Here is a 26928-nt window from a genome sequence, read left to right as displayed (position 1 = left end):
GGCCTGTATTGTGGTCAATGTGTCAGGCCTGAAACCCATGTTAGGAACATATACAAGCCTCATTTTACTTGCAAGCAGCCTCTTCAAGGGAAAGAGACAATAGTGCCAATGAACCAATCTGCACAAGCCTTCGCATTTTCTATTGGTTTAATAAATAGAGTATCTTTATCTAGCAGTTGTGCGACTGGCGCAAAGACTGCAGAGATACGCAAACATTACTATTTTTCTCTAATTTTCGTGATTCTGCTGTTGCCATGTGTAATAATGCTGATATCTTAAAAAAAATTGGCACACATTACTAGATATATTGAATTTGTACATAACACCTCTGTGAGGGTACTTGTCAAAAATCAAGCCAGGAATTTTTTTTTCATAAGCATTAAGCATATGAAAAAGGGTGGCTTTAAGTGATGTGGATGTGGTGGTGCCCGCCAAGGCCATGTTACGGATCAGAAAGTGACTGATCTAGTTCTAGCTTCCTGTCATAATATGGTCAGTGCGGTACACCTCTGATGAACCCAGACAGTTGCCAGGATGTTGTGGGTTGGATGGCAGACAAACGCTCCAGTGTGTTGACAAGCATCACCACGAAGTCTTCCACACAGTCCAGTCTCAGTAGCCAAGAGGCTGCGCCTCTGAATCCTCAACCTGGTCCTCCTTCCTCCCACCATCAAGAGTCTCAGGAGACATATGACCCCAACGCTGGCAACTCTGAGGAGCTGTTTACGTTCCCTTGTAATTTGTCAGGCCTCTTAATGTGCACCATTAAAGAGGGTCAAGAGGAGGTGGAGTGCAGTGATGCCCAAACATTTGAGGACCCATGGCCAGGAGAAAGTCACGTTGGGGAAGGTAAATTCATGTCTGAAGAGGTGGAGGATAATCATGATGCGCAGTTGCCATCAGGTCAGCCTAAAATCGCAACGAAGAAGGAGGATCAGATAGAGGAATTGAAGATGATGTGGTCGATCATGAGGCCACTGATCCAACCTGGAAAGGTGGAATACCTAACGAGCATAGCAGTGCAGACAGGGATCGGCCCATAGCACAAAAACAGGCAAGAAGAGGTAGTGGTTTGACCAGAGGGCTAACTCAGTCAACTGTTCCACAGAACCCCTCGTACTCGGCTAGATAACAGGCCAAGGGTGCGTTGTTCCCCTGTATGACAGTTATTCTGAAATTCCTTCAGACAAAACAACTGTAATTTGCATCATCTGCCAAACAAAGCTAAGAGGCAAGAAAACTGCCAACTTGAGCACCACCAGCATGCAAAAGCACATGGCAGCCAAGCACCCTAGTAGGTGGGCGGAAGGCCTGCATACAAAATCTTTGTCTGATGGTGAAACCACTGCCCCTTCCCCTGTGTTATGGCCTTCCCAATCTGCTGTCCATGAAGCAGGCACTGATGCCTCCTGCCCACAACCTGCAGTTGCACAGACACAACAGTCAGCAACCATGTCCAGTTCGTTGTCCCAGCACAGCGTTCACTTGTCCCTGCCCCAGAGGTTTAACAGAAAGAAGAAATATCGACCCACCAACAGACCAAAAGGCTAAACACCCACATAGCCAGATTGGTAGCCCTGGAAATAATGCCGTTTTGACTTGTGGGAACCAGGTGCAACTTGGGAGGGAAATGTCCACCATTTGACACATTTTCATGAGACCGTCACATCAGCAAGGGCTATTTGTGGGTGTAACTATGACGAAGAGGGAGAAGTTGACCAAGATGGTGAAGGACTACTTAAGTGACCATACCAGCATCCTTTCTTATTCTTCAGTGCTCTTTAACTATTGGTTGTCCAAGCTCCACATTTGGCCCGACCTCTCCTTCTACACCTCGGAGATGCTGCCATGCCCTGCTGCAAGTGTGTTGTCTGAGCGGGTTTTTAGTTTGGCTGGTGCAATCATAACGGATAGGCGCACATGGCTGTCCATGAAAAATGCAGACAGGCTGACTCTTCTAAAATTGAACAAGGGCTGGATTTCTGGCAACTTTGTAAGCCCTATGGATGATAGCAACGTAATGTAAAAGCAGCCCAAATGTTTTGTTTTGGAAGTTGTCTTAACATCTTAACATCCATAGCATACCATTCTAACCCATTTTGTCATCTCCTCCTCCTCCTGCTTCAGCAACAATTGCTTAGTGGTAATGTATGTATACCCTATGTGGCTAATGTTTTGTACTTTGTGAAAATTTAGCACATTGTGCAATGGTAAAATTTGTACTCCCTATCGATTCCCTTGATGACACTTGCCAACAATGGAGTAATGAAGTTTATTGCCCCTACTAAATTGTCATGTATGATTATCTCTACCCAGATTGCGCCAGTCGTACAACTGCTAGACAAATATTAGGTATTTTAAGTGGAAAATAGCAGAGAGCTGCAGCATGTACTTACAATGATGAGAACACCCAGGTGCCTGCCTTTTGCACATTCACACTGTGGCCATTTAACAGACAAGACCTAGAATAACAAAAAAAAGAGCAAATACCCTCCAGTAAGTAAGTAAATAAATAGTAACAGTACATGTCAATAGCATTAGGTATTTAGTTGACACTATTTTGTTCAAAAGAGCGTAAAAGCCATCCAACAATGACAAGGTGTACCCAATCAGGATGATCACAAACTATTATAGTTCACCTCGCTATATGTCAGTAAACCTCAAAATAGACAGGGACCCAGAGATGACTGTATTGCACGTGCCCATGGGCTTCTGACACATAGTGGATTGAAGTACAAAAGTTAGTGACTATCCTGATTGGGTACACCTTGTCACGGTTGGATGGCCTTTACGCTCTTTTGATCCAAATAATGTAAACCAAGTACCCTATGTTATTTACATGTATTATTATTATTTACAGTATTTACTTAGCACAGGATATTTGCTCATTTTGTTGTTATTCTAGGTTTTGCCTGATAGTAATGTATATGATATAAATAGTATTGGTCTAAGTTTTCTTACAGATTACTTAGTAGTGAATGATCAGTTTTGTTCCAATCATTCCATTGTCCCACACTCTGACTCTCAAAATTGTAACCAATGATGGAAACTTTGTTTATTTAAAGGTTTTTTTCCACTAAATTCATATATCCCCTATCCGCAGAGTAGGTGATAAATATATGATCATTTGGATTTGAATGCTGTAGCCACTGTTCCTTTGATTTGGAAGTTTCAAAGTCCTATTTATAAATGGAATATTAGTACACATTCTCAATTTGTTTACTTCCATGATTTTCCTTCAGTACCATAGAAGTGAATAGAGCCAGTGTCTAACTCCAATTACAGAGGAGACCTTGGAACCGTCATCCTACCCTTTAGCCTGTTGATGGATAATACATGTATTTAGAGGAGCAACCCCTTTAAGCTTAACTGTGATGTAATAATTACTTCATCAGGGGATGATCATTTTACAAATCACAAAAATTTGTTTTATGGCATATAGAAGGCATCTGACTACTTTCTATTGTAGTTTAGTTGTTAAAAAGTGGCATGTTAATTGTCAGACCCCACATGATCAGACTTTCATGGCATACTTCAGAGGACAGGCTATAGAAGACATTCACTGAGAAATCCTGTAAATGTTGGATTAAAGAAATGTTACTGCACTTATGATTTTGTTTCAAGCATATAATTAGGTAACTTCGTATTTGTTTCTCCCATCTGTCTGTCTCCCATCTGTGCATCATCAGCTTCAAATGAACATGATTTGCAACCTAAAAATAAGCTGTTTGCTGCTTTGCCGCACAGCATTTAGTTTACTGGTTACAGTATGTTTTTGCTTCCCTGCCACTTTGCTCTGATTCCTGCTTTGCTCTTTCAGTGAATACTGTATAATTCTCAGGTTATTATATATGATGAGGCTTTTAAATCTTACTTGGTTAAATATTTAACTTCTGAAAAATATAACAATGAAAAAAAGAATGTAAAGACGAAAATGTGCTCATAACCATTGTCAAGAAGAGTTTTTAACAACACCAGGATTTGAAGAAATATCAAAAACTGCGTAAATCTTCAAAAAGTTTTTTGCTTATTGACTCAATAGCCTCCACCCAACCGTTGGATCTATTTTCTGTTTTTCATATATCTTGAAAAGGTTCTTAAAAAGAGTGCCTGCCCCCCATACCACTATCCCGCCAACAAAAAAGGTGGATAAGGTATAACTTGCTAATTTCTAGTGGTGAAATCACTAGGACTCCCAGTAACCCCAACATCAAGGCCCTGGAACCTTAAGAATGGGGTTCTGCAGCCTCTCGTGGCATCCTGTTCCACTCATTGATCACCCTCACTGTCAAAAAGTTTTTTCTAATATCTAATCTGTCTCTTCTCTGTTATGATCTGGTGGCCTAAGAGCAGCATGGGACGTACTCTGGAGAAGGTGGTACCTGTACTGACCGCAGACCCTGAACCTAACACCGCAACTAGAAGTAGCCGTGGAATGTACCTAGCGCTCCCTAGACATCTCGACACAGCCAGAGGACTAATTACCCCTAGAGATAGAAAAGGGAAAACTATCTTGCCTCAGAGAAAATCCCCAAAGAACAGACAGCCCCCCACAAATATTGACTGTGAGAGGAGAGGGAAAAACATACACAGACTGAAATGAGAATTTAGCAAAGGAGGCCACTTCTAGCTAAATAGAAAGGACAGGACAGAGTACTATGCGGACAGTATTAAAATACTAGAAAATATCCACCACAGAAAATACAAAAACTCCACAGCTAACTAAAGACATGGAGGGTATATCTGCATCTCCAGAGATACCAGCTTGGCTAAACAAATCCTTATACAGACCAAGCTGGACAAGACAAAACATGGAAAATAACTGAACAATAAGACCACAGCATGTGGACAGCAAAATCAAGGCCAGAACTTATCTTCGTTGAAAAGAACTGCAAAGCAGAAGAGACCAGGCAGGGATGTGAATCCTCCAGGAACAATGGACAACTGGCACTGACTAAAGGGCGAAGCAAGACTAAATAGCCCTGTCCAAATTGCAAAAAGTGAAAACACCTGATAAATGCTGTGATTCAGAGACAGCAGCGCTACCACTTACAACCACCGGAGGGAGCCCAAGAGCAGAATTCACAACACTTCTCCCTTTGAGTTTCATTTCATTGCTTCTTGTGTTTCCTTGTGCAAATCCCTTCAGATATTTGTAGACAGCAATTAATGCTCATCTTGGCCTTCTTTTTTGCAAGCTATACATTCCCAGATCCTTTAGCCTTTCCTTGTAGGACATAGTTTGCAATCCTCTCAACATCCTGGTAGCTCTTTTCTGAACTTGTTCCAGTTTTTCGATGTCTTTTTTTAAATGTGGTGCCCAGAACTGGACAAGGTATTCGAGATGAGGCCTGACAAAGGAGGAGTAGAGGGGGATAATTATTTCACGCGATCCAGACTTTATGCTTTTCTTAATACATCCCAGAACTGTGTTTGCTGCTGCATCACACTGTTGATTCATGTGCAGTCTGTGATCTATTAGTATATCCATTAGTTTTTCACACATTCTGTTGCTTAGTTCTATTCCTCCTATTCTGTAGATATATATTTTTTGTTTTTCTTGCCCAGATGTAGAATCTTGCATTTCTTCCTGTTAAATACCATTACCAAATACTATTAGTCGCTGCCCAATGTCCACGCTATTATTTTTTATAACCCTTTAATGTACACCATATTTTTTTACCCAAAATATCCTCTGCTTTCATCTTGTTCTGCATATTATTGCAACCAAAGCTATGAGAAATTTATAAATGATTCTTCTGTATGTGTTCCATCTCACAAATCTGAAACAAAAGAGAGACTTACTCAGATTGGTGTTTTATCTTTGACTCTTTTATGATGAAGCAAAAAAAATGCCAACATTCTGGCTTCACTCTCTCCATGTACTTGCTTATATAGCACCATTTCTTCCACAGCACTTAACAGGAATTATGACCACTGTCCCCATTGAGGCTCACAATCTAATCTTTAGAATGTGGAAGGAAACCGATGCAAACTCCTTGAGGATGTTGTGTTTGGTGGGATTTGAACACAGTGCTAGAAGGTTACAGTGCTAAGAACCGAGCCTCCGTGTTGCCCAATCTGTCCCTTTTCTCCCACTGTTGTAAATTGTTCAGAACTAAAAAGAGTGGCAAATCTTATTGCAAATATATAATGCGCTAAAATATGCAACTTTTTTATCACAGAAAACTGACACAAATCTGTTAATAAATCTTCAAATCTCCCAAATCTTTATCTGGCTAAAAGTCATTTGGCCATTCCCCTCTGTCAGTTATGGGATGCTTAACCTACATATGTGCCTAATGATTGTCAAAATTAGAACACTTTGCATAATCAAATGAAAGATTTTAAATGCTATATATTCTACCATACTGCAGTTGGATTTTTTATTTCATACAAAATAAATGCATCCATAGGTAAAAAAATCATAAAAAGAATTAATAAATCTCCAAAAAAAAGGAAATGCCAGGCCAAACGTTGAAATAAAATACACTTTATTGAGACATAACAAAATAATAACAAAAATCTCATAATAATTACTATTGTTATAATACAAATTATCCAATATCCAATGTTGTTATAATACAAATTATCCAATATTAAAATTAAAATTCAAGTAAATTGGCTTATTAACTTTGAAAAAAACATACCGGTATATAGGAAGGCTATTCATAAGTCTCAACAAATATTGGCCCCATGGATTGATGGTCTGGGTCTAGCATCAAGAGAATTAATGAGATTTTAATTGGGTGTAATTTAATTTGGAGGATGGGACTGGGGTAGAAGTTTACTAATATTATAATATATGATTTATATTTGCTACCTATGGTTGAAATATATGATAATTTTGAATAAGACAGACAAAATTTTGTTTTGACAGTTGTTATAGCTTTTATTGGTAAAAATTGTAGCTTTTAGACTCAAATAATCTGATGTAAGGTATAGGTATGTCTTGTGGACTTACTCAATATGGTGACAAATCTGATGGTATTTGTTTTCTTTCTTTTTTTTGGTATGTTATTGATATTATTTAAATTATTTTCTATATGTGTTTTTTAAATGTTTTTTTTAACTGTATTGTAAAAACCTCAATAAAAATGTTTACTTAACTAAACAAAGTAGAGTTCAAATAGCGAAGAAAAATAAAACACAGGAAACCATACATGGTTAAAAATATGTTGCAGGTAAATTTGTGTGGATAGATACATACATAAGTAAGCAAGTAGGTACAATTACACCTACATAGAGATGGGCAAACCCTAATAGTAAAGTTTGGGGTCCGTACCAAACACCTAGTGCTCGTGCACAGACCCTGAAAACGGACGTCTCCAGGAAGTCAGTGTTACTGTTCGGGTTCGGCACCCCGAACATGGGATGTTTCCCATACTGCCATCTGCAGTGAGTAGTACCCTAAGTGAGGTCACTGGAGTTCATCAGCTATGAACTCCAGTGAACTTTCTCACAGCAGCTCAGCACTACACACTGCAGGAGCAAATCTGTTCCTGTGCCAGCGTGAGGCAGCTGGGGGGGAAACGGTCACTGATGTGACTGCTCTCTAAATCATGCTGATCATTGTGGGACAGTATTGATTATCTTCACATCGGACAGGTGAAGGATATGGTTGTTTATTATTTTTCTACTTTTCCAGGGAACATGGGCATCGTTGGATTAGGTATAGAGGTGAGTATTATGGTTGATTATTATTTTCTGTTTTACATGTGACATGGGCTTCAGTGGATTAGGTGTAAGGGTGAGTATATCTGTGCTTTTTTATTTTTATTTCAAATAAAGGAGTCTGTGTCATTATTTCAATCAAAGATTATTACAATCTAACTATGGGTTTAGTGGTGGTGGTGCCTTATAGACAGCTCTCCATTACTAACTCCTGTACCTAATGTCAGCCTCCAATACAAAGCTGACATCAACCCTGCAACTATTATCCCACTTACCACCACACTAGGGCAAGTGGGAAAATCGAGTCTAAGCGCCAGATTTGGCACATCTTGGCACACTTGCCACAGCACAAGGGTAAGTGAGAAGAGTCTGGCATAGCTCCAGAATTGGTGCATCAAATAGATGGATAGATTTTCTGGGCAGGCTGCATGACCCTTTACCAGTCTGAGAATACATGACCCCAGCAGTTTGATTTCGCTTGGATGGTTGTCAAAAATGGAGGAGACCCTATACCATTTTTTACAATTTATTTAAATAATTTAAAAAACCCTCTATTCTTGATGACCAGCCATGATAAAGTTGACAGCTGAGGGATGCAGCCAGCAGCTGTCAGTTTTGCCTGCTCTGGTAATCAAAATAAAGAAGAGACCCCACATTATTTTTTTAAAATGTATTTATTTATAGCACAGGCGTCGGCTGTTAAATACTTCCATCAGCGACGCCTTCTCTCACTGTTCTCAAAAATAGCAGGCGTAAGCTGATGAGAGTAGTACTTTCTCATCAGCCAATGCCTGTGACTGGCGGTAATCTTTTTACTGCTGGTCACAGCTGCTGGCTCATGCTGTCATCTGACAGCATGGAAATCACAGCTCTCTAACCGGCAGAAATGATATTACCGCTGATCAGAGCTCGTGTTTGTTGTGCTGTCATGTAGATGACAGCATGGCAAACAACAGATGTTGGGGCCTCCAATTCTTTTGATTGGGGTCCGGGTACCATTTTGGTACCCAAATCAAACTTTTTTTGGATGTTCGGCCGAACCCACACATCTACTGGTTTGCCCGTCACTACACATAAGTCAAAAAATGGCAGAGAGAAAGGTGAGAATAAGGCAAGAGTAATGGCTCACATATTGTAGCAAATAGTGCCACACACCAGGGAGCACACAGCATCCAACACGTTTTGCACAACATGTTTCATCTGGGGGTGGATTAAAATGCAAGTCGAGTGCCATGTGCTCCCTGGCATGTGACAGTATTTGTTGCAATACGTAAGCCTTGCCTTTGATATTTTTATCTCTTGCCTATGATATTTTATACCATTTTTGCACATGCCTATCATAAATTTCCTGTGACCAAAGAGAAGAAAGTAGCGTGTAAAGGTAAGGATCACCACAAACAATATAACAAATAACAATATTAATTTTATTAAGACAATTAAAGTTAGACAAGCCACAAACAAGTTAAAAACAATTAAAAAACCACAAGGTTAACAAATGAACAACAGTGTTGAGGGCCTTGTAAGTGCCCCCCACGCACAAAGAGACTTTCATCCACTATGTGCACTGGGAGTGTGTTATGAATATGATAAAACACACTAGGCTACTCAGGATGGTAACCAGAGTTGATGAGGCTCACCAGGATAAATCCTGCAAATTAACAGATAGCATAAATTTCATGCATTCTATGTACAACTGTGCAATTACTTTCCAGTCTCTATTTGGGCTAAATTTTAATACAGGATATGTTTTTATTTATTTCTCAATAAGGCGACTTCTTTCATTCGTGGAATTATAAAATATATTTAACAAACCCCATTTTAACACAACAAAAAAGAGATTTTGTCTAGATTTTGGCTGCACAATAGCTGAAATCTTTGGTGACCTCTATACTGTATATTTTTCCATTTTTTTTAGTTTTGTTTATTTTTTGGTATTGGTTGCACATGACATTTCTTATGAGCCTTACTACTAATTTAGATTTTAAGACGAAGTTTAAATGATGTATATTTTTATTGAAGGTATTATATTGTAGTTTAACATTGCCTTTGATTTGTTATATGATTAATCTTGTTTATACATTTTTCAGCTGCCCATGAGCAAACTGTTTGGCCATAATGAGTTTATAAGCTCTGTAGAGCTTTGTCCTTTCAGTCAAGTTCTTCCCAGAATTTCAGCTTTGCTATAATATCAGGAGTCTTAGGACATCCTGTTTATCATGAGTCATAAGAAATAAATTGCTCAAATGAATCAGATTTGCTTCAGGATTTTTTTGGAGGAGGTTGTGATGATAAGAATTACATCTCTATTATTTTATTGTTGTGAAATCGTGATGACCAGTTTACCCTACAGTATATGTATGCAAGTCAGGAGGCAATTAAGTATTTGGGTAGTCATTTTAGCATGTCATTTATGGGGTATGATTCTTGTATGAATTGACTAGTTAGGAATGTGATGATGATGATGATGATGATTACTATATTGCATAATGGAATTGTCCAAGATATTAAATTATTAGCCAATTGTAAAGAAAAGTCCCCCAAAAATAACAGCCTAAAATTGTTATGTGCTGGAATAGCTACTCTGTAGTGACTCGCATTGGACGAGCAAAAGCGTGGTCACAGATGCACTTTGCGCAAGCCACCACTGCTAGGCAAGTCCTTAGGGGACAGGATATTCTCCACCTGCTGCTGAAGGTGAGGGGGGCTTTACAGAGTAAATTCAAAGCTAGCAAAAAAACCCCAATGAAAACCAAAGGGAAACCCCAGGAGAATAGCTCATAAAGAAGAACCAATAACGACAATTAGCAAATACTGAGAAGCAACCACAGCCCAACCAGCAAGCACTCACTATACACCTACACAAATGAACTGAACTAGAAGCAGGGCTTAAATAGCCAGCCCAAATCTAAGGAATTAGGTGATGATGCCTTCCTCCCAGTCATGTCCAGGTAGCCACTTCCCTCACCTGCATGGCAGGGTGCACACATTCCCACTAATGGTTAACACCAGGCATTGCCTGGCAACTGGGTGACACATTGTCCCATGTCTCCCGGGCCGCAAAACCAATGGGAAGCATGGCGTCCTGTGTTTCCTCATCATTCACCACTTCCACACACGAGGCACCGCCATGTGTAGTCGCACCACCCAAGTGACCGCTAGCTCTGCCTCCAGCGTACACAGACTGGTGCAGGAGTCTGGAAACTGGAGGAGGACGATTGTGTCCACCGAAGGTATTCCTAACAAAAATAACCACTTAACCTTATTGCACTAAGTTGAGAATAGATACGTTCATATACAATATACCTGAAAATATTAAGTAAACAACTGAGTACAGGAATATTGGTCTGTATATACAGTAGATGTATGTAATACTCGCATCTATTGAGGTAGACTACTACATCAAAATGCTAATGTATGGCCAGCTTGAAACCAAAGTAAAGCTCCTGTAATTCATTGCAAAATTTGTAACAGGGATTCTTGTGCCACTTATGATATCGGTGTCAAGGGCTTTGAATCAGCTATAGGCACCAGGGTCCAGGTGTGACTGCTACTTCTGCAACACCTACAGTACAGTTATGCCTTGTCGACAGCATGTCAGTGATCACCTTTGTAAGAAGACTTTCTATGGTTTGTGTATCTCAGCACTACAGTGTGATGCTACTTCTTCCCCCCCCCCCCGGTCTTGACCAGAGGTGACAATCCTCCCAATACTCTTTTCTTTTCAGTTTGTGATCTTTCTAGAACACTTTGTCTTGCTTTTGTTAACTAAAATGATCACTATGTGTTTATTGTTGAAAATACAATATACTGCTTTTTTGTAGATGCAGAGCATATGAAGACTGCTGTGGATCAAGATGTTGTGTACGGGCACTCTCCATCCAACGGCTATGGTATTTTTGGTAGGTTACCTTATTTAAGTGCCTTGAACCAGCATTAAAGGCATTTCATCACAGTGATCATAGGCTCATAGGCACATTATGATAACATTATGCTAACATCTATATGCAGATGTTAAAGGTGTTTTCTGCTAAGGTCATTTTTAATTGTAGGGTGCTCTTTTCTTGGGATTCAAAGAACACAAGGCAGAAAGTGCTCAATTGTACAACACAGATTAATGAAGCATTTTTCAGTGCCCATTGAATATCATGTCCAATTGATTGTTCATGTGTAAGGTGAGGCACTCATCTCGGGTGCCCAGGCACGTTACATTAAAGTAGAGGTCCTGGCTGGGTGTGTAGACTTGTGCTGTGAGGGTATTATGCCCATACAGGATACAGGCCACATGTAACCAATGATTCTGGTTTGCCAGGACCAGATGTATTACAGTTCAATGAGGGAGACCACCATTCAACAATAAACTCTTTACTAAACAGCAATTTGGAAATTGTTATATACAAGGGAGAGCGGGTACAAAGTCTTATGGACATTTCCTTTGCAATATGAAGCATTTTCCATACGGTTTCCTTAGTAGTATACTCCAGGGACCTCTATGCTAACTGTTTCTCCCTACTTCACCACAACCCAGCTTTAACGCTACAGTAATGATTAACAAGTCACCTTTACTTGTTCAGTGGCTCCGGATCTTATTTCTTCCAGTACTGGCGCCCTGGAACTCATTCACTAGTCTCAGTCTCTCAGTCCTGTTTAGGCCTATTACCTCTCAGTGCTACAAGCTCAAGTTCCTGTGGCTAGGCATTAGTGATGAGCAAATATACTCGTTACTTTAGATTTCCCAAGCACGCTCGGGTGACCTCCGAGTATTTTTTAGTGCTCAGAGATTTAGTTTTCCTTACCTCAGCTGAATGATTTATATCTCTTAGCCAGCTTGATTACATGTGGGGATTCCCTAGCAACCAGGCAACCCCCACATGTACTTATGCTGGCTAACAGATGTAAATCATTCAGCTGTGGTGATGAAAACTAAATCTCCGAGCACTAAAAAATACTCGTAGGTCACCTGAGCGTGCTCGGAAAATCTCGAGTAACAAGTATATTCGCTCATCACTACTAGGCATCCTCTCATAGGACCTATCTCCGGAAGACCACTGTCTTTCTATCACTTATCCTCAGGATTTCGCTATCAATCTTTTTTGGTCTCCACTCATTTTAGCTCACACTTGTAAGCGACACTACTCATTCTGCACTCCAGACCCAATCTGTCTCCCTAGCAGGAACTAGTTGTTCTCCCTATGTTACGGAACCCACAGCACTCAGAATATGTTGTGCAGTTATATGTATGTATAATAGGTTCCATGTGAGATGCATCAGCCCACAGGCTGTGCCCTGGGCAGAGGGGACAAGATATCCCCCTTCTGACATCCCCCACCTTTGTAATTCCCACAGTAAATATCGGCAGGCTCCGGCCACCTGCGGCTATTGTAATGTATGTCTGGCCTGCCGCTTTTCAATTGGCCTGCCCTCTGTATCTGTGTGATAAATATTCTGTGTCCTGTGAGTAAAGTGTTGTCACACCGGAAATACGTGGAGAAGCAGTGATCTTTTATATGCGCCCATGTAACCAAGGAATTCCAGCCAGCGTCCTTCATTCAGACTCCAGCCAAAGCAGAGTGGACCTCCTGAACCATGGGTGGTACTGAAAGAGGTACCCCAGCACGGTAGACCCCGTTACACTGGTGGCAGACAGCGGGATATGATACCCCATCTACAGGAGGAAAGGTATGAATGGAAAACAACTACCAGAAGTTAAAGAGGACTACATTAAAAGATCTGATGGAAGCCCAAGGGTTAATCGCCAGCAACAAAAGAAAAGCGGATTTGATAGCAGCCATCATGGAACACGACAGTGCAGCGCTCCCCAATGTGAACGTGGAGGAGACTGAATTCCAGAGGGAGGTAAAGATCCGACTGGCGTTCTATGGCCCAAACCCTGCAGTAGAGATCATACGAGAGGTGATGGCTGATGTGCGTACTGATCTGAAGGAAAAGATGGCCGAGCGGACCAGGATAGAGCTAGCCAAGATGGAGATGGCAGAGCCGACCAAAGTGGAGCTGGCCAAGATGGAGATGACAGAGCGGAGAGAGGAGAGTCAGCGAGCAGGGGGAGCTCTGGCCTCCGACCAGGTAACTTCAACAGTAAGCCACAAAAAGATCCAGTATAATGCCTTCTGACAGTTGGGGGAGGCAGAGGAAGACATTGATGGCTTTCTGCAGGACTTTGAGCGGCAGTGTGCCCTTCATCAAGTGAAGCCGGAGGAACGGGTTCAGATTCTCGCCAGCAAGCTGACAGGCCGGGCAGCTGGTGCCTATCGCACGGTACCTGATGAGGACTGTATGGACTATGAGCGGATCAAAAAAGTGATCTTGGCCCGGTATGCGCTGACACCAGAGGCATACCGCCAAAAGTTCCGCGGACTTATAAAACGCGTAACCGGTACCCACGCTGAATGGGCCTGTAAATTACGGCGGTCACTGCTACAGTGGGTACAGGGGAGCCAAGCAACCACTAAGGAGGACGTCCTCCAGCTCTTCTTGTTAGAACGATTCTTTAATGGACTAACCCCTGAGACGCTTGAGGAGGCCGCTCGTCTGGCCGATGAACATCATGATGCCAGGAGGCCTCAGTTGTCCGGATCAAAGATAGTCACTAGGGGTCCACCCATAGACCTGGAGGGCCCCAAACCACAGAAGATTGTAGGGGGACCAGCTAAAAAGCCGGCCTATCACAGTCACCCTGGGGCGCGATGCCACACCTGCCATCAGCTGGGCCACCTGCAAAGACAATGTCCCAACCGGACTCAGCATACCCACTGGCCAAAGGCGGGAACAGCTACCTTCAGCCGGGCCGCTGTACACTGCTACCAAGGCGAAGCTGACCTGGCATTGGAGGCTACAACTAACCAGGGGGTGGAAGAGATGGAGGAAGTGCTGCATGAAGTAGACCCCGTGCAGGCAGCCCGGGCAGACAATCGACAACAGCATTGACAGGTCGTGTGGGTTAATGGGAAACGTATGCAGGGACTAAGAGATTCCGGGGCAACTTTGACCCTTGTGAAGCCTCATCTTGTCCGGGACCAAGAGAAGACGGACTGGACAGTGGCAGTCCGTGTAGCAGGGGGAGCCATACATCGACTGCCCACTGCCAGGATTCACCTCAACTGGGGAGTCGGAGATGGCCTTTTTGAGGTCGGCTTGATGGAGGATTTGCCTGCAGACGTATTGCTGGGAAATGACTTGGGGCCCATGTTGTCTGCCTTGTCGGTTGCCCCTCTGGCTGAGACATATCCTGTGACCACCCGGAGACAAGCTCAAGCTGCGGAGGCGGAATCACACTCAGAGGAGGCCCAGGTAAGACCTCCCAGCCCTACACGTATTCCCATAGCCAGACACATTTCTTTGGCCACCCCGCTGAATTTAAGAGGAAGTTACTTGAGGATCCTTCATTGGAGGGATATCGTGGGAAGGCACAGGAGGGGAGAGGGGTACTGGAAGGGGAACAGTTTGTATGGAAGCAGGGACTCCTCTACCGAATCATGGAGCAGCACCACACAGGGATGAGCCCCACTATAAAACGACAGCTGGTAGTTCCCAAGAAGTATAGGCAGGAGTTACTGCGAATCTCTCATGACATACCCTTGGCCGGGCACTTCGGCGTCAGTCGCACCAGGCATCGTCTGACCCAAAACTTCTTTTGGCCGGGGGTAACCTATGATGTTCCTCAGTACTGCCAGACCTGTGACAGTTGCCAGCGCATTGGCAAGAGGGGAGATCGATGCAAGGCCAAATTACACCCCCTCCCCATTGTGGAGGAACCCTTTAGCAAAGTAGCGGTCGATCTGATAGGGCCGTTAGCCAAACCCAGTCCATCAGGGAAAAGGTATATATTGACAGTGGTGGATTATGCCACACGGTATCCAGAGGTGGTTGCGTTACCTAACATACTGGCAGAGATGGTGGCGGCTGCCCTGCTCCAGGTTTTCTCACTGGTTAGATTTCCCCGGGAGATTATCTCGGACCAGGGTACCCAGTTTACAGCAGAGGTGACCAACCAACTGTGGAAGCTGTGCGGCGTAAAGTCCATTAGAAGCGCCCCGTACCACCCGCAAACCAATGGGTTGTGTGAATGCTTTAACGGGACGTTAAAACAACTCATTGGGACTTTTACCAGGACCTACAGGGACTGGGAGAAATTCTTGCCACACCTCCTGTTTGCCTATCGGGAGGTGCCCCAAGAATCCATGTGGTTTTCCCCGTTCGAACTGGTATACGGGAGGCGGGTAAGGGGACCCCTAGACTTAGTGCTAGAACACTGGGAAGGGGAGGGCATCATAGAAGGGGTACCTATTGTACCCTATGTGCTGGAATTCCGGGACCGCCTACAGGAGCTGACCCAGGCTGTATGTGGGAACATGCAGGTGGCCCAGCGGCGCCAGTGCGTATGGTACGATTGGAGGGCCAGAGAACGCACCTTGCAAATAGGACAGAAGGTCCTGATGTTAGAGCCCACTAGGCAGAACAAGTTCCAAGCTGCATGGCAGGGGCCCTACCAGGTAGTGGGGAAAATAGCCGACACCACCTATAATGTCGCCAATTGTGATGACCCCAGGGTTATCCACATGTTCCACGTGAATATGCTGAAGCCCTACCGGGAGCGCCCTGAAGAGGTAGTGGCCATCTGTGCACCTGAAGCAAAGGATTTAGCTGGACTTCCCTTGCCTGATGTCTTAGGGGAAAGGACTCAGTCCAAAACATGGGACCAGGTACACTTGGGTGAAGACCTAGGTCCCCGGGAGAGACAGCAGGCGGAGACGTTGTTGAGGCAGCGACAGAGGATGTTTTTGGGGAGACCAGGGTACACTCACCTGGCACAACACAAGGTTGAGACCCAGGATCAGACCCCCCTGCGATAACCCCCCTTCCGCGTCCCTGAGTCTGTACGAGAAGGGATGCGACAAGAGATACAAGAGATGTTGCGTTTAGGGGTCATTGAAGAGTCAGATAGTCCCTGGGCATCCCCCGTAGTGTTAGTGCCCAAGAAGGATGGGACTACACGGTTTTGTGTAGACTATCGCAAGCTCAATGAGAAAACGGTGACGGATGCGTATCCCATGCCGCTCGTGGATGAGTTGTTAGACCGGCTGGCAGGAGCAAAGTATTTGACCACCATCGATCTATGCAAAGGCTACAGGCAGATTCCCCTTAGTCCTGACGCTATTCCCAAGTCGACATTTGTCACCCTGTTCGGCTTATTCCAGTTTCGAGTTATGCCATTCGGGATGAAGAATGCCCCGGCGACCTTCCAGAGGCTGGCTGACCGGCTTCTGGATGGTCTCCAGAACTATGCTTGTGCCTACCTGGATGACATCGCCATCTACAGCGCGACATGGGAAGAGCATCTAAATCACCTAGAGACAGTGTTGGACAGGATCCACAAGGCCGGAATCACCCTGAACCCAAACAAGTGTTACGTGGGCAAAGCAGAGGTTCAGTATTTAGGGCATTGGATGGGAAGTGGGAAACAGCGACCAGAACCAGCCAAGATTGAGGCCATAGCTAAATGGCCCACCCCACGCACTAAAACCCAGGTCATGGCGTTTCTAGGGACACCGGGGTATTACAGGAAATTCGTTCCCAATTACAGCAGCGTAGCCAAGCCCCTCACTGATCTGACCTGTAAGAACCAACCCCGCCAGGTAACCTGGACCCCAGAGTGTGAGGAAGCCTTCCGCCAGCTAAAGGATGCCCTCACCAATACCCCTGTATTGGCCGCACCCGATCCAACTAAACATTTCCTTGTTCACATGGACGCTTCTATGTTTGGATTGGGGGCAGTACTGAGCCAAGTTGGGCCGGACGGCCAAGAACACCCGGTAGCTTACCTGAGTCGGAAACTACTGCCCCGTGAAGTAAGCTATGCGGCCATCGAGAAGGAGTGCCTGGCGGTAGTATGGGCACTCAAAAAGTTGCAACCATATTTGTATGGACGACAGTTTTCCCTCCTAATGGACCATAATCCCCTAGTCTGGCTTAATCGGGTCTCCGGAGATAACGCCAGATTACTGCGGTGGAGTTTAGCCCTACAACCTCTGGACTTCACCATCCACTACAGACCCGGCAAACAAAACGGTAACGCCGATAGACTAAGTCGACAAACGGAACTTGTACCAACCCCATAAACTTCGGTCATCCCCAAACCAATCCGTTAAGGATCAGACTGTGTATGGCAATCGCGTCGCTGAAAAGGGGAGCCGTGTTACGGAACCCCCCAGCACTCAGAATATGTTGTGCAGTTATATGTATGTATAATAGGTTCCATGTGAGATGCATCAGCCCACAGGCTGCGCCCTGGGCAGAGGGGACAAGATATCCCCCTTCTGACATCCCCCACCTTTGTAATTCCCACAGTAAATATCGGCAGGCTCCGGCCACCTGCGGCTATTGTAATGTATGTCTGGCCTGCCGCTTTTCAATTGGCCTGCCCTCTGTATCTGTGTGATATATATTCTGTGTCCTGTGAGTAAAGTGTTGTCACACTGGAAATACGTGGAGAAGCAGTGATCTTTTATATGCACCCATGTAACCAAGGAATTCCAGCCAGCGTCCTTCATTCAGACTCCAGCCAAAGCAGAATGGACCTCCTGAACCACGGGGTGGTACTGAAAGAGGTACCCCAGCACGGTAGACCCCGTTACACCCTAACACTAGCCCCGCTCCCTGTAGGCTAGTATCAAACATTAACTTTCAACATTCCTTACACTATGCATTACATTACTTATCTTACATTACCACACACTATACATTACACAGGCAAACATCACAATATAATACAAGTCACTTCACATGACACAATATTTACAAACGACGCAAGACATTATTCACATTATAATACATTGATGAATTTGGTGTCTTCAGGTGACACATGTACTGCACAGATACTCGAAGTCTTCCAGAGTATCTGCAGTGGTTACATCACATTAATAATACGTATCACCGTTGTAGCCAATCACTGAGCTCACCATAGTGAGGTGTCCGACAAGCTGCTGAGCTCCGTGATTGGCTACAGAGATGATGCACACTGTTGATGTGATGTCACCACTGCAGCCAATACACTGAGAACTGAGCAGTGGTGAGGAACCAGCACTAAACTTGGGAAGGGTGAATACCTGCTTTATTTGGTAATATAAGTATTTTAGAGCATTGGGGTCTATATAGTTGAAAAAGTGGAAAAACCCTTTAAGCCCAAACCCAGTACCTAATATCTGTTCTTAGTCCAGGTCTATATGGTGACATTGTCTTTGATTGTGACCCTTACTCAAAGCATTACTTTACAGGCATCTGAATATGGCTTCAATTTAATGAAAGACCATGGGATGAGCTGTATATCTGCAATTGACTGTAAGGGTATGTTTCAACGTTCAGGAAACGCTGCGTGTTTGACGCTGCGCAGAGCCGCAGCGTCAAACACGCAGCGTCAAACACGCAGCGTCCAGATGTTACAGCATAGTGGAGGGGATTTTATCAAATCCCGTCTCCACTATGCATGGTAACACGCACCCGGCGGCCCTGCGATTCCGGACATGCGGCGCGTCTTTTAAGATCGCAGCATGTCTGTTTACCTTGCGGCGCCGCTGCGCCGCCGCAAGGTAAAACACAGGGCCCTATGTGTGGGGTGCGATGATTCCGGATGTGTGCAATGAACACATCCGGCATCATCGCGTCACAGAAGGGGGCGGAGCTTAGGGCGGAGCAGGTTTGCCACTCCGTCCAAACCGCCGGCCATCCTGAAGGTGGACACGTACCCTTATAAGTAGTAACAGCAGTATAACAGATGAAGATTTTCCTAAGGTCATGCTTCTATTACACAATAACATATTCTGCTCTCGTTCTCTAGGTTTCTACTGATGATGGGAGTTTTGTTTTGTTGCGGAGCAGGATTCTTCATTAGGAGGCGAATGTATCCACCATTGCTTGTTGAAGAACCAACATTTAATGTATCTTACACAAGGCAAACACCTGGGCCTCCACCAGGTCTGGACATCATTTTACATATTTTTAAAAGTCATTGTAGGAAAATCATACACGTGCATATGTATCACTATATATACTGGTTTTCCGAAGTAATAATTCATAAGGTTTTTTCGATCCTACAAAATCTTTGGGCTTTTCATATAAAAGGAACAAATCCTTCAAGGTGTTCAACAAGTTAACTAACGTTTGCTGCCACTTTTTCAACTACAAAAGAGTGAATGTAGGGTTCAATCTGGTATACATCAGTAGATGTACCAGGGTGCAGGATATGGTGCTCACTACACTCTTGTTACATTCTGGCCAGTGCTAGTAATTGAAGAAACAATCCCAGAAAGAATTTTGTTATATGGTCCATGTGTAATGTATGGAAGGTAAATAGTATTGGCACTAATTTTACCAGTGGCTTTATTACCCCTGAGTTATCAGCTCCCTTATGGTCATTCACTGAACACTATGAATTACACATCTGTGGCACCCCAGGAGCTCGGGTACCACAGTAGTGCTGCCTTCCTCTCGGAGAGGGTAGTGCTATGTCTGGAGTCAAGTGGGATTCCCTTTGGTAGGTTATCACACACACAACACCTTCCAAATCCAGGCCAGGGGGGGGACCTCAAGACCCTGTTTTAGGGCAGCTTTCCCGGATAAAGATCCTGGCTTGGAGGAGGAGCTAGTTCAGTTAGTGCAGACAGTCTGTGTGCGGGGACAGACAGCACAGTGGAAATACAGGACTCCAGGAGGCCACGAGTAGGCCCCAGGGAGTCAGTGCGCAGAGAATCCGGGAACTGGGAGCCCCAGGCTTATGTGGATTATAATACACAGAGCAGAACCGGAGGGCATTGAATTACATGGACTTCGCCCAAATTTACCTGTGGCACAGCAACTCCTTAGAGTTTGGAGTAACCGTGAAGGACCCCAGTAGGCACGGCTCAAGCTGCCTGCCATACAGGTACCTGTCCCAGGACAGGAGAACGAATAAGGACCTTGTTTGAGGCACTTAGTGGCAGCAGGGACCTCAGAGACAGTAGCGCAGAGTGGAAGGCCCCCATCTGACCTACCCAAGGGACCCCGCTTGTCTCTGGACTGCCAGGACTCCTAAACCAACCTGTTGCTGGTACCCTGGACTGTGGCCTGTCATCCACAAGTGCACCAGGTAAAGACTTATCACTTGTCTCCTCCATTTATTCACTGGCTACACCATCTACACCACACACCATAGGACCCCAGGGACCCCGCTTCACCTGTGGGAAGTGTAACATCTGGGCTGCCGCAACATCCCCCAGGGCACCCCTTTAATGCAGTGTCGGTCCCACAACTGACCGAACTCCACAGGTGGCGTCACGACAAACCTTGAACATTTAACCCCCTTTAAAGTTGAGGCCCAGGACCACGGACTGGGTGGCAGCCACCGTGACATCCCCCCTTTGCGACCGGACCCGGTACCGAGTATCCCACTGGGAGCGTCACATCCTTTTCACTGTGAAACAGAATTCAGCTTCTCTATGATTTCTTATAAGAGTTGCATCAAGTTTCTAACTAGAAATGATCCAGAGATTAAAAGTATAGGTCAAGTGGTGCAGTGCAGGACTAAAATAACTCAGAAATAAAGCTAATGGTAATACAATTAAAATATTATATTAAATTACTTTATATTATATATTACATTTTGTAAATTACAAATTAACTTTCATTTGTTTTTCTGGGACTGTCTCTTTAAGGAAAACTGAATCAATATTGAGTGTTGAAGTATGATTATTGCTCTGAACTGAGGGTAATAATAAATACAAAAATAGCCTGATGTATCTCTTTATATCTATCTAGCCTTTATCATATTTTTTTTTAACTCCTCTTTGATGATGCAGTGACTAGCTTGGTGAGACATAATTTAATTAATTTAATTAATACACTATAAAAAATGCCATAATCTATAATATTTATAATCTATATAATATTCCATAACATTTGTCCCGCTATATTTTTATTTACATGCCTTTTATGAACAGTAATTTTTAATAGAGTTCACATTTTAAAGGGAATATGTCACCAGATGTTTGCTACTTAATCTAAGAAGATTAAAATGTAGAGACAGATCCCTTGATTGCAGCAATGAGTCACTTACTAATCTGCTAAAGGTAATTTTTATAAAATCATTGTTGTATCAGCAGGAGATTATTACTAGCAGACTATTTGGCCTGCTGTCAGGTAGTCCAACCACGCCCCCAGCACTGATCAGCAGCTTTCTGCTTATGCACAGTGTACACAGAAAGCTGCCTGTGCTGTGCAGTGGTGTGGGCGAGGTTATAGAGAGCTCAGCAATCAGAGAACTGCTAGATCAGTAGCAGATTAATCAATTTTTAATAAGAGCAGCAGAGCCCAGTAAAATAAGTGATACATTGCTGGAATCAGGGTCTCTGCCCCTACATCGTGCTGCTCTCAGATAGAGTAGCAAAACCCTGGTGACAAATTCCCTTTAAGTGGTTGCTCATGACAGTTTAAAAAATTGCCTCAAAGCAGGAAATCCTAAGCTCTACTAAGCTCTACTAAGCTCTTTTGATAATTGGAAATCAGTTTTTCTGATAACTGTGAAGGCATTTGATTGCTCGGCTTCTTTGTAGAATTGTCTTAATGCAGCCAGATTGGCAGTAATTAGTCCTGTGTGTGTCTATTCTAATCAATTTTAATTCATTTACTTAAACAGTTCACTGAGTAAACAAGGGGACAGTTCATTATTCACACGGTTCCTTAAATGATTGGAATAAGCATGCACAACCGCAGGAAGTTAAATGATCTGTAGGTTTCTGAAACGTGAGATGGAACTTAGAGTACTGTTAAGAGATCTACATACTGTAAGCATGAGAAGAATAAGCCAAATTACGTGTAGATGATATCACTGATCCACCTAATTTTTTAAGAACTTTTTAATTGTTTTTGAGAGTATCCTTCCCTCATCTGATCAGTGTGACTCTGTGTGAACCAGGTTTGGGATCAGCCGAAATGTTAAAACTAAAAGCTCACAGTTTTTTGTTTTTTTTGAGAAGTCACAATTGATATGGATTCAATAAAAAGCAAAGAATATATGAGAGTAGAGATGGGCGAACCCTAACAGTAAAGTTCGGCATCCGTACCAAACACCTACTGTTCGGGCACGTACGCCGAACATGGACTTCACCAGGAAGTCCATGTTACTGTTTGGGTTTGGCCCCCCTGAAACACCAGGTGCATGACCGCACGACAAATACTGGTTCTGATGATCGGTAAAATCATTACTGCTGGTCAGACAGCCGCCGTTCCCACGCTGTCAAATGACGGTGTGAGCCCGCAGCTGTGATTGGTGGTATAAAGTTTACCTCTGGTCATTTGCATCAGCTGGTGGGACTACTTCTGGCGCTAATAACAGTAAGAGCAGGCGGCAGCGCTTTAAATAAATTATAATAAAAAAAATGGCCCTGTATTTTTGATAACCAGCCAGGCAAACTAACAGTTGTGGGCTGCAACCCTCAGCTGTCAACTTTAGCAAGGTTGATTATCAAGAATAGAGGGGTCCCCACAGCGGTGTTTTTAATTATTTAAATAGATGATTTTAAAAAATGTGGGGTCCCCCCACTTTTGACAATCAGCCTTGCTAAAGCAGATAGCTGACGGCTGGAATTCTCAGGCTGGTAAGGAGCCATGGATAGTGAACATCGGAGAGGTGAGGGATATTGTTTATTTAGTTTTGTTTTATTACAGGAGATGAGGGATTCAATGAAATTAGGTGTTAGGTGAGTATAACTGTATTTGTTATTTTTAAATTAAAAAGGAAATTTTTATTTTAAATAAAAGACTTTATTTCGGCTATGTGTTTACTTACAATATAGGATTAGTAATGGATAGGTGTCTTATAGATGCCTCTCCATTACTAAGCCGTGGGCTTGATGTCACCGGACAATACAAAAGTGACATCAACCACACAAATATGAACCCCACTTGCCACTGCTAAAGGGCAAGTGGGAAGAGTCAGGCAAAGCGCCAGAATTGGGGCATCTAATAGATGCGCCTTTTCTGGGCAGCTGTGGGCTGCTATTTTTAGCCGTGGGGGAATATCTATGGCCTCTTACCAGCCGGAGAATACCAACCCCCAGCTGTCTGTTTTAGCAAGGCTGGTTGTCTAAAATGGGGGGATACCACAGCATTTTTTAAAAATTATTTATTTAAATAATTTTAAAAAACAGCGTAGGGACCTCTCTATTCTTGATAACTAACCTTGTTAAAGCTGTCAGCTGAGGGTTGAAGCTCCCAGCTGTCAGTTTTGTCTGACTGGTTATCAAAAATACAGGGGAACCCACTCAATTTTTTTAAATTATGTATTTAGAGCGCAGGCGCCAGCTGATGAATACTCCCATTAGCCGCACCTGCACTCGCTGTTATTAGCGGCAGCAGACGCCGGCTGATGGGAGCAGTAGTCCCATCAGCTGATGCCAGTGACGGGAGGTAAACTTTATACCTCTAATCTCAGCTGCCGGATCATGCTGTCATTAGACAGCGTGGGAACTGCGGCTTTCTGACCGGCGGTAATCATTTTACCGCCGATCAAAAGCAGTGTTTGCCGCGCTGTCATGCACATAACAGCATGGCAAACACTGGATGTTCGAGCCCCTTATTCAAGTGAATGGGGTTCGGATTCGGGTCTGAGTACTGTCCTGGTACCCAAACCCAAACTTATTTTTAACTGTTCGGCCGAACCCGTCAGACCCGAACATCCAGGGGTCCGCCCATTTGTATGTGAGTGCTCTGTATTTTTACTTTCCACACTGTATAATGGCTCCTTAGTAGCTCTCACAGTGCATAATGACCCCCACACTGGAAAAATGGCCCTTCAGTAACACCCACACAGTATAATGCACCTTAGTAGCCCCCCACTGTTTGATAACCCCCCACACTGTACAATGGCATCACTGTAGCCCTCACATTGTATAATTGTACCCACAGTATACCCCACACTGTATTATGCACCCCACATAGTATTATGGCCCCACATTAGCTCCCACAGTGTATGATGGCCCTCACAGTAGCCCCCACCCTGTATCATAGCCCTTTTAATAGACACCATACTATCATTGCACCCTAAGTAGCCCTCACAGCCCCTGAAACGAGTGTCACCAATGACGCTTCATTTCAGATAGGGGCAGGGGCTAGAGCTTTCACACGCACAGTTTTTCACACGTACCGGAGACACTGACACGCATAGATACATTCAAGTGAATGGGTTTATGCACATTTCAGTGTGTTTCAACGGATCGTGTGTCCGTGAGTAAAACACATTGACGTGTCTGTCAGACAGCGCAAGCAGGGGAGAATGATGAGAGTTATATTCAAGTGAGAACAATGACAGCAGGCAGCTGCTGATGGGACTATTACTCCCATCAGCCTACACCAGTTGCCGCTAATAACAGTGACAGCAGGAGTGTCTGATGGGAGTATTCAGCTGGCACCAGTGCTGTAAATAAATAAATGAAAAACCCGGTGTGGATTCCCCTCTATTTTCTATAACCAGCCAGGTTTTGGTTTATTACAGGAGACAAAGGCTTCAGTGGAATTAGATGTTTGGTGAGTATAACTGTGTTTGTTACTTTTAAATAAAAATGGAAAACTGGGTTTTGTTTTATTTCTAATAAAAGACTTTATCCTGGCTGTGTGTTTATTTACCAAGTAGCTATAAGATTAGTAATGGATAGGTGTCTTATAGATGCCTCTCCATTACTAAGCTGTGGGCTTGATGACAATACAAAGGTGATATCAACCTCACAAATATGAACCCCACTTGCTACAGCTACAGGGCAAGTAGGAAGAATCGGGCCAAGCGCCAGAATTGGCGCATCTAATAGCTGCACCTTTTCTGGGCAGCTGCAGGCTGCTATTTTTAGGCTCCAGAGGCCTATATTAATGGCCCCTTAACAGCCTGAGAATACGAGCCCCCAGCTGTCAGCTTTAGAAAGGCTGGTTGTCAAAAATGGGGGACATCTGCCATTTTTTAATCTAAATAAATAATTTAAATAATTGAAAAAACAGCATGGGGACCCATCTATTCTTGATAACCAGCCTTGCTGAAGCTGACAGCTGATGTTTGCATCCCCCAGCTGTGAGTTTTTCCTGCCTGGTTATAGAAAATAGAGGGGAACCCACGCCTGGTTTTTCATTCACCTACTTATAGCGAAGGCGGCGGGTGAGGAATACTGCCGTCAGCCGCTCCGGCTGTCATTGTTATTAGTGGCAGCAGGAGGCTGATGGGAGTAATGGCCCCATCAGCAAACTCCTGCTGTCATTGTTCTCATTTGAATATAACTCTCATCATTCTCCCCTCTAATGCTGATCGCCGGCAGAGCAGGGGAGTAAAATGAGAGGCACTTTCAGCACCAGGCCCCGGGGAACAGCGCTTACTATAGCGCTTCTTCCCTGGTGCCCGTCCATGTGGTACTGATGCGGCACATGGGAGGCACACGGTTGCCACACGTGTGCCACAAATATTACACACACGGACACACAAACACTGTCATCTCTGGTACCATATTATTCCGGTCCCGGAAATATCAGGACATGTGAAACCGGTCTAAGTGTTAGGCTGCCATCACACTAGCAGTATTTGGTCAGTATTATACATCAGTATTTGTAAGCCAAAACCAGGAGTGGAACAAATAAAGGAAAAGTATAATAGAAACATATACTCCACTTCTGCATTTATCACCCACTCCTGGTTTTGGCTTACAAATACTGATGTAAAATACTGACCAAATACTGCTAGTATGACACCGGCCTTACAATGAGAAGAAAAAAGTGGTATGGGGCAGATACCAGTGTTGAGAGGAAGGAAACAACCCTAGCCTTTACAAAGAGCAAATCACACAAGCTGAATTGTATTAGAGTGTATAGAGGAGTTGAAGCAGACAAACAGGACAGTCTGCAGTGTAGAGAGAAAGGAGAGAACTCTGCACAGGGAGGGAGAATATCCCTCGTTCCTCAGCATCTGGCTACAGTCACACTATCAATAATTTGATCAGTATTTCACATCAGTATTTGAAAGCCAAAACCAGATGAGGAACAATTAGAGGAAAAGTATAATAGAAACACCTGGAACAATGCTGCATTTTTGACCCACTCCTGGTTTTGGTTTACAAATACTGATGTGAAATGCTGACCAATTACCAATTACGGATAGTGTGACTGTAGCCTCAGTATCTATCAGCACAGTGTATCCCTCTACAGATATCCCTCATAGGCTGCCGTCACACTAGCAGT

General features: G+C 43.8%; 1 protein-coding gene across 2 annotated transcripts in view; it reads left to right on the top strand.

Annotated features, from left to right (window-relative positions):
• Positions 1-26928, top strand: part of VOPP1 (VOPP1 WW domain binding protein) — a 197517-nt gene that overhangs the window by 161514 nt on the left and 9075 nt on the right. For both annotated transcript variants that reach the window (XM_077269154.1, XM_077269153.1), the window contains exons 3-4: positions 11496-11573; positions 19523-19659. In XM_077269154.1, the coding sequence (XP_077125269.1) occupies positions 11496-11573; positions 19523-19659 (215 nt within the window). The remainder of the gene's footprint in view (positions 1-11495; positions 11574-19522; positions 19660-26928) is intronic.

This window comes from Ranitomeya variabilis, chromosome 6 (assembly GCF_051348905.1).
Source record: "Ranitomeya variabilis isolate aRanVar5 chromosome 6, aRanVar5.hap1, whole genome shotgun sequence".
Taxonomy (NCBI): Eukaryota; Metazoa; Chordata; class Amphibia; order Anura; family Dendrobatidae; genus Ranitomeya; species Ranitomeya variabilis.
This window is presented reverse-complemented; position numbering and strand designations above follow the sequence as displayed.